At 58.1% G+C, this 14,875-nt stretch overlaps 1 protein-coding gene across 1 annotated transcript in view; it reads right to left on the bottom strand.

Moving 5' to 3' along the window:
- Positions 1 to 14,875, bottom strand: part of VWF (von Willebrand factor) — a 113,098-nt gene that overhangs the window by 60,154 nt on the left and 38,069 nt on the right. Inside the window, exons 15-23 of the mRNA XM_076054339.1 lie at positions 14,032 to 14,247; positions 13,174 to 13,423; positions 10,627 to 10,718; positions 8,923 to 9,086; positions 8,249 to 8,352; positions 6,835 to 6,973; positions 5,014 to 5,202; positions 2,752 to 2,898; positions 1,358 to 1,498 (exon numbers count right to left, since the gene is read on the bottom strand). Coding sequence (XP_075910454.1) covers positions 1,358 to 1,498; positions 2,752 to 2,898; positions 5,014 to 5,202; positions 6,835 to 6,973; positions 8,249 to 8,352; positions 8,923 to 9,086; positions 10,627 to 10,718; positions 13,174 to 13,423; positions 14,032 to 14,247 — 1,442 coding nt within the window. The remainder of the gene's footprint in view (positions 1 to 1,357; positions 1,499 to 2,751; positions 2,899 to 5,013; positions 5,203 to 6,834; positions 6,974 to 8,248; positions 8,353 to 8,922; positions 9,087 to 10,626; positions 10,719 to 13,173; positions 13,424 to 14,031; positions 14,248 to 14,875) is intronic.

The following is a 14,875-nucleotide window of genomic DNA, read 5'->3' as shown; positions in this document are numbered from 1 at the left end:
TGTGTCACCAGCATACGTGTCACCCGCATACGTGTCACCCACACACGTGTCAACCCGCACACGTGTCACCCACGCACGTGTCAACCCGCACACGTGTCAACCCGCACACGTGTCGACCCGCACACGTGTCAATCCGCACACGTGTCAATCCGCACACGTGTCAACTCGCACACGTGTCAGCCCGCACACGTGTCACCCACACACGTGTCACCAGCATACGTGTCACCCACACACGTGTCACCCACACAAAGTGTCACCCACACACGTGTCACCCACACACGTGTCACCCACACAAGTGTCAATCGTAGCATAGTCAAACATTGCATAGCCAGACACTCCAACTGATACTGATGATGATGGATGTTGCTGCTGTTGATGATGATGACGCTACTACTGTTAGTTATTTTGCTGCTGATCATGATGATGACGACAATGGCAATGGTAAAGATGATTATGACAACAACGATGATGACGAGGATGACAAAATGATGAGGATGACGACTAAGATAATGATGATGATGACGTTGACGCTGCTGCCATTACCATCATGATGACGGCGATGACATTGATGACCACATCCTCGCCGATGATGACGACGGTGATGACGGTGACGATGGAGACGGCGACGATGACGACGGTGATGACGAGGATGATGACGACAACAGTGACGGTGACGACGATGATGATGACGAGGATGATGACGACAACAGTGGCCGTGACGACGATGATGTTGACGACGACGACGATGACCACGGTGATGACAATGATGACGACGGTGACGACAATGATGGCGACAGTGACAGTGATGATGACGACAGTGACAGTGATGATGACGACGGTAACAATGACGACGAGGATGACGGTGACGATGATAATGATTATGACGTCAACAGTGACGGTGACGACAGCGACGATGATAACAGTGACGATGACAATGATGACGGTGACGAGGAGGAAGACAGTGATGACAACAGTGACGGTGAAGACGATGATGACGACGGTGACGATGATGATGATGATTATGACGGCAACAGTGACGTTGACGATGACGATGACGACGATGATAACAGTGACCGTAATGACGACGATGTCGATAACAACGGTGACGACGACGATGACGACGGCGACGAGGAGGAGGAGGAGGAGGACGGTGATGACCACGGTGACGGTGATAAACACGGTGACGACGAGGAGGAGGAGGACGGTGATGACAATGGTGACGGTGATAACCACGGTGACGACGGTGACGAGGAGGAGGAGGACGGTGATGACCACGGTGACGGTGTTAACCACGGTGACGAGGAGGAGGACGGTGATGACCACGGTGACGACGGTGACGAGGTGCAGGGTGCGGTACCGGCGGCGCGGTGGCGCACGTGGGGTCCGTGCGCCAGGAGTCGCCGAAGTCGGCGACGCTGCCCTCGGCGGCGTTGCCGCTGCTCACCAGGTCGTCGTTCTGGCTCCCGTCGAAGTTGCCGCACAGGCCGCAGACTTTGCCCTGCGCGGAGGGACACAAAGGGGACCTCGGTGCCTTCTTGGCCCCGCGCTGGCTAGGAGATGTTGACTACCTCGCCTGGTCTACAGGAGGTCGTGGGTTCAATCTCGACCCGGATGCCTGCTGTTGTATATTTGGAGTTTGTATCTCTCTCTCATCATCATCGCGGTGGCTATGAGATGTTGACTACCTCGCCTGGTCTACAGGAGGTCGTGGGTTCAATCCCGACCCGGATGCGTGCTGTTGTATAGTTGGAGTTTTCGTCTCTCTCTCTCATCATCATCATCATCACGGTGGCTAGGAGATGTTAACTACCTCGTCTGGTGTACAGGAAGTCGTGGGTTCGATCCTGACGACGCCTGCTGCTGCTGTATACTTGGAGTTTGCGTCTCTCTCTCTCTCTCTCCCCGTGGTCGCGTGGATTTTTCTCCTTGTGTTTTTATGCCCTCCACATTTAGAATCAACATCACGCGTTTAGAGGCTGCTGCTAGAAATATCCACGTGATGATGATGATGATGGCCTGGTCGCTTCTGATAAAACAGCTACACAGCAGCTCAATAGTGGGCCTTACCTGATAAAATAAAAATAAAATAGTTGAGTTTGAATCGTTGTTAATAGCTTCCCAATACCCCTGCTACCATCTCAGTGGGGTGATGCTTATCTCACTGGCATTGCAATCCAGAGATCGCCGGTTCGATTCCATCTCCTGGCTCGGCAGCTGGAACGATGGGGGCGGCGGAGGGGCGGTGAGTTTTTTTTTAAATCCACCCTCACCCCCCGTAGTAAATTCGAAAAAAAAGTTTTGCTGGCTGGCTGGCTGGCTGGCTGGTTGGCCAGCTGTAACGTGACGTGACGGACGGACGGACACACACCCAAAGGTCACGCGGCCTGCGAGTCTTCCTCACGTTAACAAGAACAAGTTTTGCTGGCTGGCTGGCTGGCTGGCCAGCTGTAACGTGACGGACGGACGGACACACACCCAAAGGTCACGCGGCCTGCGAGTCTTCCTCACGTTAACAAGAACAAGTTTTGCTGGCTGGCTGGCTGGCTGGCCAGCTGTAACGTGACGGACGGACGGACGGACACACACCCAAAGGTCACGCGGCCTGCGAGTCTTCCTCACGTTAACAAGAACAAGTTTTGCTGGCCGGCTGCTTGACTGGCTGGCCGGAGTAAATGCGGCGGACGGACGCAGCGATGCCCCGAACGGGCGGGCGGGCGGGCGGGCCGGCGGGCGGGCGGGCACGTCCCTCACCTGGTAGCGGCCGTCGATGGTGACGACGACGCGCATCGCGCGGTCCCACAGCACGGAGAAGCCCCGCTCGGTGAGGAGCAGCAGGTAGGCGCCGGCGCGCCGCACGCTCAGATCCGCACCCTCCGGCGCCTTCTTCCTCACGTGGGCCTGGCCGGGGTCGCGGCGGGGTCGCTTTGAGGTTGTGGCGGGGTCACGGCGGGGGTCACGGCGGGGTCGCGTCGAGGTTGTGGCGGGGTCACGGCGGGGGTCACGGCGGGGTCACGTCGAAGTTGTAGCGGGGTCACCTCGAGGTTGTGGCGGGGTCACGGCGGGGGTCACGGCGGGGTCGCGTCGAGGTTGTGGCGGGGTCACGGTGGGGTCATGGTGGGGTCACGGTGGGGTCATCTCGAGGTTGTGGCGGGGTCACGGCGGGGGTCACGGCGGGGTCGTGTCAAGGTTGTGGCGGGGTCACGGCGGGGGTCACGGCGGGGTCACGTCGAAGTTGTAGCGGGGTCACCTCGAGGTTGTGGCGGGGTCACGGCGGGGGTCACGGCGGGGTCGCGTCGAGGTTGTGGCGGGGTCACGGTGGGGTCATGGTGGGGTCACGGTGGGGTCATCTCGAGGTTGTGGCGGGGTCACGGCGGGGGTCACGGCGGGGTCGCGTCGAGGTTGTGGCGGGGTCACGGCGGGGGTCACGGCGGGGTCACGTCGAAGTTGTAGCGGGGTCACCTCGAGGTTGTGGCAGGGTCACGGCGGGTTCACGGCGGGGTCACATCGAGGTTGTGGCGGGGTCACGGTGGGGTCATGGTGGGGTCACGGTGGGGTCATCTCGAGGTTGTGGCGGGGTCACGGGGGGGGTCACGGCGGGGTCACGTCGAGGTTGTGGCGGGGTCACGGTGGGGTCACGGCGGGGTCACGTCGAGGTTGTGGCGGGGTCACGGTGGGGTCATGGCGAGGTCACCTCGAGGTTGTGGCGGGGTCACGGCGGGGGTCACGGCGGGGTCGCGTCGAGGTTGTGGCGGGGTCACGGCGGGGGTCACGGCGGGGTCACGTCGAAGTTGTGGCGGGGTCACCTCGAGGTTGTGGCGGGGTCACGGCGGGTTCACGGCGGGGTCACATCGAGGTTGTGGCGGGGTCACGGTGGGGTCATGGTGGGGTCACGGTGGGGTCATCTCGAGGTTGTGGCGGGGTCACGGCGGGGGTCACGGCGGGGTCGCGTCGAGGTTGTGGCGGGGTCACGGCGGGGGTCACGGCGGGGTCACGTCGAAGTTGTAGCGGGGTCACCTCGAGGTTGTGGCAGGGTCACGGCGGGTTCACGGCGGGGTCACATCGAGGTTGTGGCGGGGTCACGGTGGGGTCATGGTGGGGTCACGGTGGGGTCATCTCGAGGTTGTGGCGGGGTCACGGGGGGGGTCACGGCGGGGTCACGTCGAGGTTGTGGCGGGGTCACGGTGGGGTCACGGCGGGGTCACGTCGAGGTTGTGGCGGGGTCACGGTGGGGTCATGGCGAGGTCACCTCGAGGTTGTGGCGGGGTCACGGCGGGTTCACGGCGGGGTCACGGCGAGGTTGTGGCGGGGTCACAGTGGGGTCACGGCGAGGTCACGTCGAGGTTGTGGCGGGGTCATGGTGGGGGTCCCCACAACGGTGATTTATTACAGGCGCCGAGTCGCTTAGTGGCGAATGGCGGGTGTCGGTATCGGTGCCGTGGCCTTACAAAGTGAAAGCACACGACGTTTTGGGCAACGAGCCTTCTTAACAAGTACATGTTCGAGAAAGATTAAGAGAGAGCGAGACAGCGAGAAAGAGAATGAGAGAGCGAGAGCGAGCGCTAGAGAGAGAGAGAGCGGGAGAGAGAGAGCTAGAGAGAGAGCTAGAGTGAGAGAGAGCGAGAGAGAGAGAGAAAGAGAGAGCGAGAGAGAGAGCGAGCGAGAGAGAGCGAGAGAGAGAGCGAGAGAGAGAGCGAGAGCGAGAGAAAGCGAGAGAGAGAGCGAGAGAGAGAACGAGAGAGTGAGCGAGAGAGAGCGAGAGTGAGCGAGAGAGCGAGAGAGAGAGCTAGAGAGAGAGAGAGCGAGAGAGAGAACGAGAGAGTGAGCGAGAGAGGGCGAGAGTGAGCGAGAGAGCGAGAGAGAGAGCTAGAGAGAGAGAGCGAGAGAGAGCGAGAGTGAGAAAGCGAGAGAGAAAGCGAGAGCGAGAGTGAGCGAGAGAGCGAGAGAGTGAGCGAGAGAGTGAGCGAGCGAGAGAGAGCGAGAGAGAGAGAGCAAGAGAGAGGACATTGAACGTACCGCGCCGTCCATCATCTCGACGAGAGTTCCGCGGTAAAACACCGACACACGCTTGGAGCAGCGCCGTCCCGGTCGCGTGGCACAGCCGGCGTTCTCCACCAGCACGCGGAACGAGCCGCCTCCGCCGCCTCCGTCGCCGCCGCCGCCGCCGTCGCCGCGATCGTCGTCACCGCGATCACCGCAGAAGTCCTGGGCCGTGGGGGCACGGGGAGGGGGGGCACGTGAGAGACAGGGAGAGAGAGAGAGAGCGTTTCAGTTTTCAGTTTCATTTATTACATACGAGATTTACTACCCAGCTTCGCCCGAGACTTGGATTCGCCACGCCCGGCCGCCTTTGTCTCCCCAGTGGCGATGTTCACACACCACACCAGTTACCCGTTTGAGGCCGAGTCGACCTAGGGGAGGCCCGGGACCGGTTCAAATAATCGTCACCGGTGGTGGTGGCCGTGAGCGGGAATGAAACTCGGCCGCCGGGTTCGCAGCGCAGCGCTAACCACTGCACCACCGCTCCCCCCACACACACACGCGCGCGTGTCCATAGGTACACAAACACGCGCTTGCTGCAGACACACACACACCACTTTCAGGGTGCGTACGGCAGGAAACGACTGAAATAATAAAGCAATCGCCTTAGACCTGCAACACATTTGTGTTTCACTTTACCCGCGGAGGGTTGGTGGGGGGTGACATCAGCAGGCACACTGCGTGACGCTTCCACATGCGCGGGTCACGTGACAGATTTGACGTCACAGCTCACTTTGCCGTGCAAAAAATAAATGCATTATTGAGCTCCCCCCCCCCAAAAAAAACCAAAAGTGTATTTTTATAATTTTTGCATGGTGTACAGTCTGGAAAGTACCCACATGGCAAATTTCAAGTTTGTTGCATGTCGGGAAGTACGCTAAACATTTTGAACAGACACACACAATCACAACTTTGCCTTTAATATATATAGAAGATAACCCTGTGAGCCATGCGGCTCTTGACTCGAGTACAACCGCAACAAAACAAAATATGAAACATCTTAAAGTGACTACACGCAGCAGAAAAATCCTGGAAAAAAACAGCAAAGTCTTCCAGAAAAAAACACCGAGAGTGAGAAAGTGAGAGAGAGAGAGTGAGAGAGAGCGTGAGCAGAGATTGAAATCTTTCGTGAAATCTTTCATTTAAACAGGGCGGCGGCGGCAGGGGGGGGGTGGCACATAAAGCAAAGCATTGAAACAAAAGAACCGATGGACGAAGCAAAGTGCCGACTACACCGAGCATCGTTTTGTTTCCTCTGATCGTGAAAAAAAAGAGAGATGGAGAGGAGCGTCAGGCCACGAGGACCTCGTCAAGGAGCTACAAACACCGTCACGCCACCTCCGCTCATCCCCACGGCGGCAACAGCGGCGGCCGCTGCGTCTCACCTGCGCCAACACGTACCTGCAGGCACGTGTCTCACCTGCGCCAACACGTACCTGCAGGCGTGTCTCACCCGCACCAACACGTACCTGCAGGCGTGTCTCACCTGCGCCAACACGTGCCTGCAGGCGTGTCTCACCTGCGCCAACACGTACTTGCAGGCGCGTGTCTCACCTGCGCCAACACGTACCTGCAGGCGCGTGTCTCACCTGCGCCAACACGTGCCTGCAGGCGTGTCTCACCTGCGCCAACACGTACCTGCAGGCGCGTGTCTCACCTGCGCCAACACGTACCTGCAGGCGCGTGTCTCACCTGCGCCAACACGTACCTGCAGGCGCGTGTCTCACCTGCGCCAACACGTACCTGCAGGCGCGTGTCTCACCTGCGCCAACACGTACCTGCAGGCGCGTGTCTCACCTGCGCCAACACGTACTTGCAGGCGCCCCCGAAGGTGAACCTCGTCCCGTCGAAGGTGGCGTAGTGAGCGGTGCCCACGGTGCCGCACGAGGCGGGGCACACGTGGCCCGTGCAGTGCCACCTGCGCCCTCGGCACAGGCTGCGGGAAAGAAGAGGGGCGGGGGAGTGGGGGTCGACGGTTCGCGACGACGAGGTGGCGACGAGTTGGCGACGAGGTCACCGGACCGGCGATGTTCGTCTAAGGCGGCGTTTTGACGGCGGTGTCGACGATCGGCCGGTCGGCTCGGCGGTGGGAAGGCCGTGAGCTCGAAACCTGGTTGGGTCGGCGGGCGACTCAGATCGTCGTCGTCATCGTCGTCATCGTCGTCATCGTCGTCATCGTCTCTAGCTCCCGCCGGGAAGGATAAAATGGGCACCACTTTGCGTTGGGAAAAGTCAACAGTGAGAGTCCTACGGATCGACTCACCCCCTGACCCCTCCCCCCCTCCTCTTCCCAAACCTCCCCCCCCCCACAACCCCGTCCATAGCAATGTGGAATTTCCACCACTGGCCCTGCCAAGGCTGTACACGGCAGAGGAGCGGCGGTGTCTCAATTGGCGGGTGGCCTGGCCGGGTGGTGCGGTCAGGTCAATCGTCTGAGTCGCCCACACAGCCGACAAGTTGCCCGGTCAAGAGGTCAACCGGTCAACAGAATGCTTGGTCAAAAGGTCAAACCATTCGACAGGTTTCACAGTCCCATGTCAGCCGGTTAACAAAGTCAACCGGTCAACAAGTCAACCAGCTGTCAGTTTTGACAGTGGCAACCAATGAACGCGTTTCCTGGTCGAGAAGAAACTCGGTCATGAGTTCACCTGGTCAACGAACCCCCACTCAACAAGTTTCCCAATAAAACGCACAAAGCAGTCAACAAGTTTCCCAGTCAAAAGGTCAACCATTCAACAAGTTGCCCAGTCAAAAGGTCAACCACTCAATAAGTTGCCCAGTCAAATGTTCAACACAGTCAACAACTTTCCCGGTCTAAAGGTCAACCATTCAACAAGTTGCCCAGTCAAATGCTCAAAGCAGTCAACACGTGTCCCGGTCTAAAGGTCAACCATTCAACAAGTTGCCCAGCCAAATGCTCAAAGCAGTCAACACGTGTCCCGGTCTAAAGGTCAACCATTCAATAAGTTGCCCAGTCAAAAGGTCAACCATTCAACAAGTTGCCCAGTCAAATGCTCAACACAGTCAACAAGTTGCCAGGTCTAAAGAGCAACTCATTCAACAAGATTCCCAGTCAAATGCTCAACACAGTCAACAAGTTGCCCGGTCTAAAGAGCAACTCATTCAACAAGTTGACCGGTGAAAAGCGGTTGCCAGGCGAGAGGGTGAGAGGGTGAGCGAGCGAGCGCGGAGCGAAGTCGCCACGACGTACCAGGTGTTGCAGGCGACCTGCACGGTCCTGCCAGGGGCGAACTCCTTGCCGTGGTGCAGGCACGGGCACTGCTCAGGCAGCACGCACTTGGAGCCATGCAGCACCTGCAGCGTCGTCACCATCATCATCAGGGTATTCATCAGCGTAATCATCATCAGCGTAATCATCATCAGCGTAATTATCATCATCATCCAGATGCACTTGGAGCCGTGCAGCACCTGCGGCATCATCATCATCAGCGTGAGCATCATCATCAGCAGCATCGTGAGCATCATCAGCATGAGTATCATCAGCATCATCATCATCAGCAGCAGCAGCATCATCACGATGATGATGCTGCACTAACAACCATGCACCGTCTGCAGCAACAGCGTCATCATCACCAACATCAACGTCAGCATGACGATCACCATCTCCACCATCACTGCGATGCTCAGAGCCTGCTTCACCACCACCATCACCACCACCACAATCACCACCACCACAATCACCACCACCACCACAATCACCACCACAATCACCACCATCACCACAATCACCCCCACCACCACCATCACCACCACCACAATCACCACCACCACAATCACCACCACCACAATCACCACCACCACCACAATCACCACCACCACCACAATCACCACCACCACCACAATCACCACCACCAATCGACTGACCCTGCCCTGGGGGCACGCGCATCCGGAGACGCAGCCGCTGCTGCGGCATTCGGCGGAGTCGAGGCTGCGGCACGAGCGAGCGCACTCGACGCCCACGGCAGAGCGGTCACCGGCACGGCACGGCACACGCACCATGGGCGGGCGGCACGGGGCACTCCTCCGCACTACGGGGGGGGGGGGGGGGGCACACATGGGGGAGGGGGGAGAGGAGGGAGAGGGGGAGGAGGGGGAGGTAGCCGGGAAGGGGGGGGGGGCAGGAGGAGGTAACAGAGAGAGGAGGTAGTAGGATAACAGGGGGGAGATAGGAGGGAAAGAGGGAGATCGAGATGTGGCGGGGGGGAGGAGGGGGGAAGGGCGGGGGGTGGGGGGTGTTGGTGGGCTGAAAACAGCGGTGCCACCGCCAGCCTACCGCTACAAGTCTGTCGTGGTTGATGGCTCCACCGCCAGAGACACACATCATGCGGAGCGCAAGGCGGGGTCTGGGCGGTGGCGGTTCACAATCGGCCGAGCCAGAGACGCCGAGCCGGCACTGCTGGGGCCCGAGTTCGAGTCCCAGGTCTGGGTGTCTCTCTCTGGGGGGGGCGCCCACGGTTTGTGTTAACCCGAGACAAAGATCCCCGCCGGTGTAGCCTTAACGGACTGCTGGGGCAAGTGCTGCTAGCGGGCAGCAGCGCCTACGGAGGAGGTCGGCACGGCACACGACGGGGGTTGGGTGGTCGGCACCACACACGGCCGCCTTTGCCTCCCCACTGCTGTTTACACACCGCGCCCAGTACTGTACACATTTAAGGCTGAGTCGACCTAGGGGAGGCCCAGGACCGCTGCCACTGTTATTGGTCCACGAGTGGGACTCGAACTCGGGTTGCCGGATCATCATGACGACCAACTTGTTGCAATAGTCGTCCACAAATAGCTCATTCAGTCGCAAGCAACCGGTTGCGAGAGACGTCCCCACGCGCGGGCGACTCGGTCGCACGCAACCGGTCTCGGGGTGTGGGAGGGGCGCCGAGACCGCCCACGCAACGAGTTGCATGCGGTCCGTGGGGGTGCGGGCACACACACACACACCTCCACGGGTTGCGCGCGATCCGTGGGGGTGCGGGCACACACACACGCACCTCCATGGGTTGCGTGGGATCCGTGGGGGTGCGGGCACACACACACACACACGCACCTCCACGGGTTGCGTGCGATCCGTGGGGGTGCGGGCACACACACACACACGCACCTCCATGGGTTGCGTGCGATCCGTGGGGGTGCGGGCACACACACACACACACCTCCATGGGTTGCGTGGGATCCGTGGGGGTGCGGGCACACACACACACACACGCACCTCCACGGGTTGCGTGCGATCCGTGGGGGTGCGGGCACACACACACGCACCTCCACGGGTTGCGTGCGATCCGTGGGGGTGCGGGCACACACACACACACCTCCACGGGTTGCGTGGGCGGTCCGTGGGGGTGCGGGCACACACACACACACACCTCCACGGGTTGCGCGCGATCCGTGGGGGTGCGGGCACACACACACACACCTCCACGGGTTGCGTGGGCGGTCCGTGGGGGTGCGGGCACACACACACACACACACCTCCACGGGTTGCGTGGGGTCCGTGGGGGTGCGGGCACACACACACACACACCTCCATGGGTTGCGTGGGCGGTCCGTGGGGGTGCGGGCACACACACACACACTCACCTCGCTCCACGGCGGCGGGGTCCCGCAGGGTGGCGAGGGCGGGCGTCGTGCCGTGAGTCTCCGAGCAACGCATCACCCCGGCCTCGCAGTAGCTGGCAGACACGCGCAGAACACACACACACAGAACACACACACACACAGAACACACACACACACAGAACACACACACACAGAACACACACACACAGAACACACACACACAGAACACACACACACACAGAACACACACACACACAGAACACACACACACAGAACACACACACACAGAACACACACACACACAGAACACACACACACAGAACACACACACAGAACACACACACAGAACACATACACAGAACACATACACACAGAACACACACGCACAGAACACATACACACATAACACACACACACACAGAACACACACACACACAGAAAACACACACACAGAACATACACACACACAGAACACACACACACACACAGAACACACACACACAGAACATACACACACACACAGAACACACACACAGAACACACACACACACAGACCATACACACACACAGAACACACACCCACACAGAACACACACAGACCATGAACACACACACACAGAACACACACACACAGAACACACACACACAGAACACACACACACAGAACATACACACACAGAACACACACACACAGAACACACACACACACAGAACATACACACACAGAACACACACACACAGAACACATACACACACAGAACACACACACAGAACACACACACACAGAACACACACACACAGAACACACACACACACAGAACACACACACACAGAACACACACACAGAACACACACACACACACAGTACACACACACACAGACCATACACACACACAGAACACACACACACAGAACACACACACAGAACACACACACAGAATATACACACACAGAACACACACACAGAACACACACACAGAACACACACACACAGAACACACACACAGAACACACACACAGTACACACACACAGAACACACACACAGAACACACACACAGAACACACACACAGAACACACACACAGAACACACACACACACACACAGTACACACACACAGAACACACACACAGAACACACACACAGAACACACACACATAGACCATACACACAGAACACACACACAGAACACACACACACAGAACACACACACAGAAAACACACACAGAACACACACACACAGAACACACACACAGAACACACACACACAGAACACACACACAGAACACACACACACAGAACACACACACAGAACACACACACAGAACACATACACAGAACACATACACACAGAACACACACGCACAGAACACATACACACATAACACACACACACACAGAACACACACACACACAGAAAACACACACACAGAACATACACACACACAGAACACACACACACACACAGAACACACACACACAGAACATACACACACACACAGAACACACACACAGAACACACACACACACAGACCATACACACACACAGAACACACACCCACACAGAACACACACAGACCATGAACACACACACACAGAACACACACACACAGAACACACACACACAGAACACACACACACAGAACATACACACACAGAACACACACACACAGAACACACACACACACAGAACATACACACACAGAACACACACACACAGAACACATACACACACAGAACACACACACAGAACACACACACAGAACACACACACACAGAACACACACACACAGAACACACACACACACAGAACACACACACACAGAACACACACACAGAACACACACACACACACAGTACACACACACACAGACCATACACACACACAGAACACACACACACAGAACACACACACAGAACACACACACAGAATATACACACACAGAACACACACACAGAACACACACACAGAACACACACACACAGAACACACACACAGAACACACACACAGTACACACACACAGAACACACACACAGAACACACACACAGAACACACACACAGAACACACACACAGAACACACACACACACACACAGTACACACACACAGAACACACACACAGAACACACACACAGAACACACACACATAGACCATACACACAGAACACACACACAGAACACACACACACAGAACACACACACAGAAAACACACACAGAACACACACACACAGAACACACACACACAGAACACACACACACAGTACACACACACACACACAGACCATGCACACAGAGAACACACACAGAGAACACACACACAGAACACACATATATACACGGAATCTTGTCGCAGATGTTCAGTTTACCGGGGCGGCCACGGCCACGGCGGTGGGGGGGGGGGGGAAGGAGAGGGGTTGGCGAGTTACAGCGGCAACAAAACCAATGCAAAAAAAAACTAATGCCACAAAGCAACGCAACAAAGTAACGCAACAAGTGTAAGAATGAACGAACGAACTTAGTAACAAAGGAATGAACGAAGGAACGAGCGAGCGAGCGAGCGGCTCACCACAGGGACATGTGGCGCGCGACCACCTCGCCCGGCTCGAACACCTCCCCGGCGTGGCGGCACGGACAGCCCGCGGCGGCCACGCAGGCCCCGCCGCGGCCCTCCGAGGCGAAGGTGCCCTGGGGGCAGAAGCAGCCCTCGAGGCACTCGTCGGGCTGGCACAGCGGGTCGCCCGCGGACAGCGAGAGGCACGTGCGGTTGCAGGGAGAGGCGCAGCGAGAGTACTCGCGACCCTCTGGGCAGCGAGGCGCTGGAACCCGCACGTGGAGGGAGGGAGGGAGAGAGAGAGAGGTGCGGGTGAAGGTCGCGGTGGTGGTGGTGAAGAAGGTGGTGGTGGTGAAGAAGGTGTTGGTGGTGAAGGTGGTGGTGGTGGTGAAGAAGGTGGTGGTGGTGAAGAAGGTGGTGGTGGTGAAGAAGGTGGTGGTGGTGAAGAAGGTGGTGGTGGTGGTGAAGAAGGTGGTGGTGCTAGCCATTGAACGGGAATTGAACTCGGGTCGCTGGGTTTGTAGCGCGGCACGCCGCCCTCTCCCCACCACCGCTTCCCAACCAACCACTGCCAAACCAACCACCGCCACACCAACCACCGCCACACCAACCACCGCCACACCAACCACCGCCACACCAACCTCCGACACACCAACCACCACCACACCAACCGCCACACCATCCACCGCCACACCAACCACCGCCAAATCAATCACCGCCACACCAACCACCGCCAAATCAATCACCGCCACACCAACCACCGCCACACCACCCACTGCCACACCAACCACCGCCACACCCACCACACCACCCACCCACCACCACACAAACCACACCACACCAACCACCACCACACCAAGAGTCGTCACTCACGGCACAGCCGCTCGCTGCGCCAGGCCACGGTGGCCCCCTGGGAGTCGCAGGCGCGCGCGTACGCGGCGATGGCGTCGCAGAGGCAGGCGCCGCCGGGCGGGCACGAGCAGGCGTCGCGCGTGCACGCGCGCACGTACGCGGCCGGCGGCACGCGCGCGTGGCACGGGGCGAACACGGAGGACAGCAGCAGCGAGCACGACTCGTCGGCGTCGCGGGCTGTGATATACAGAGGCACACGCGCACAGACAGGGCCATCAACACACACGCAGAGACACACGCAGAGACACACGCGCACAGACAGGGCCATCAACACACAGACAGGGCCATCAACACACACGCAGAGACACACGCGCACAGACAGGGCCATCAACACACACGCAGAGACACACGCGCACAGACAGGGCCATCAACACACAGACAGGGCCATCAACACACAGACAGGGCCATCAACACACACGCAGAGGCACACACGCACAGACAAGGCCATCAACACACACGCAGAGACACACGCGCACAGACAGGGCCATCAACACACACGCAGAGACACACGCGCACAGACAGGGCCATCAACACACACGCACAGACAGGTCCATCAACACACACGCACAGACACACACGCACAGACAGGGCCATCAACACACACGCACAGACAAGGCCATCAACACACGCACAGAGGCACACACACACACAGACAGGTCCATCAACACACACAGACAGGGCATTCGATCAGCCTCCCACATCAACAAAGATGTTCTAAATCATACCAAACATTAAACTAATTTTCAATGGTACAGTATATTTATCCAAGTAGTGATATACCAAACTTTCACAGCAGCTTATTTCC

The sequence above is a fragment of the Petromyzon marinus genome, chromosome 65 (assembly GCF_048934315.1).
Source record: "Petromyzon marinus isolate PM22_M1 ecotype Great Lakes invasive population chromosome 65, UKy_Petmar_22M1.pri1.0, whole genome shotgun sequence".
NCBI lineage: Eukaryota > Metazoa > Chordata > Hyperoartia > Petromyzontiformes > Petromyzontidae > Petromyzon > Petromyzon marinus.
Note: the sequence above shows the minus strand (reverse complement) of the source record. Positions and strands in the feature narration are given on the sequence as shown.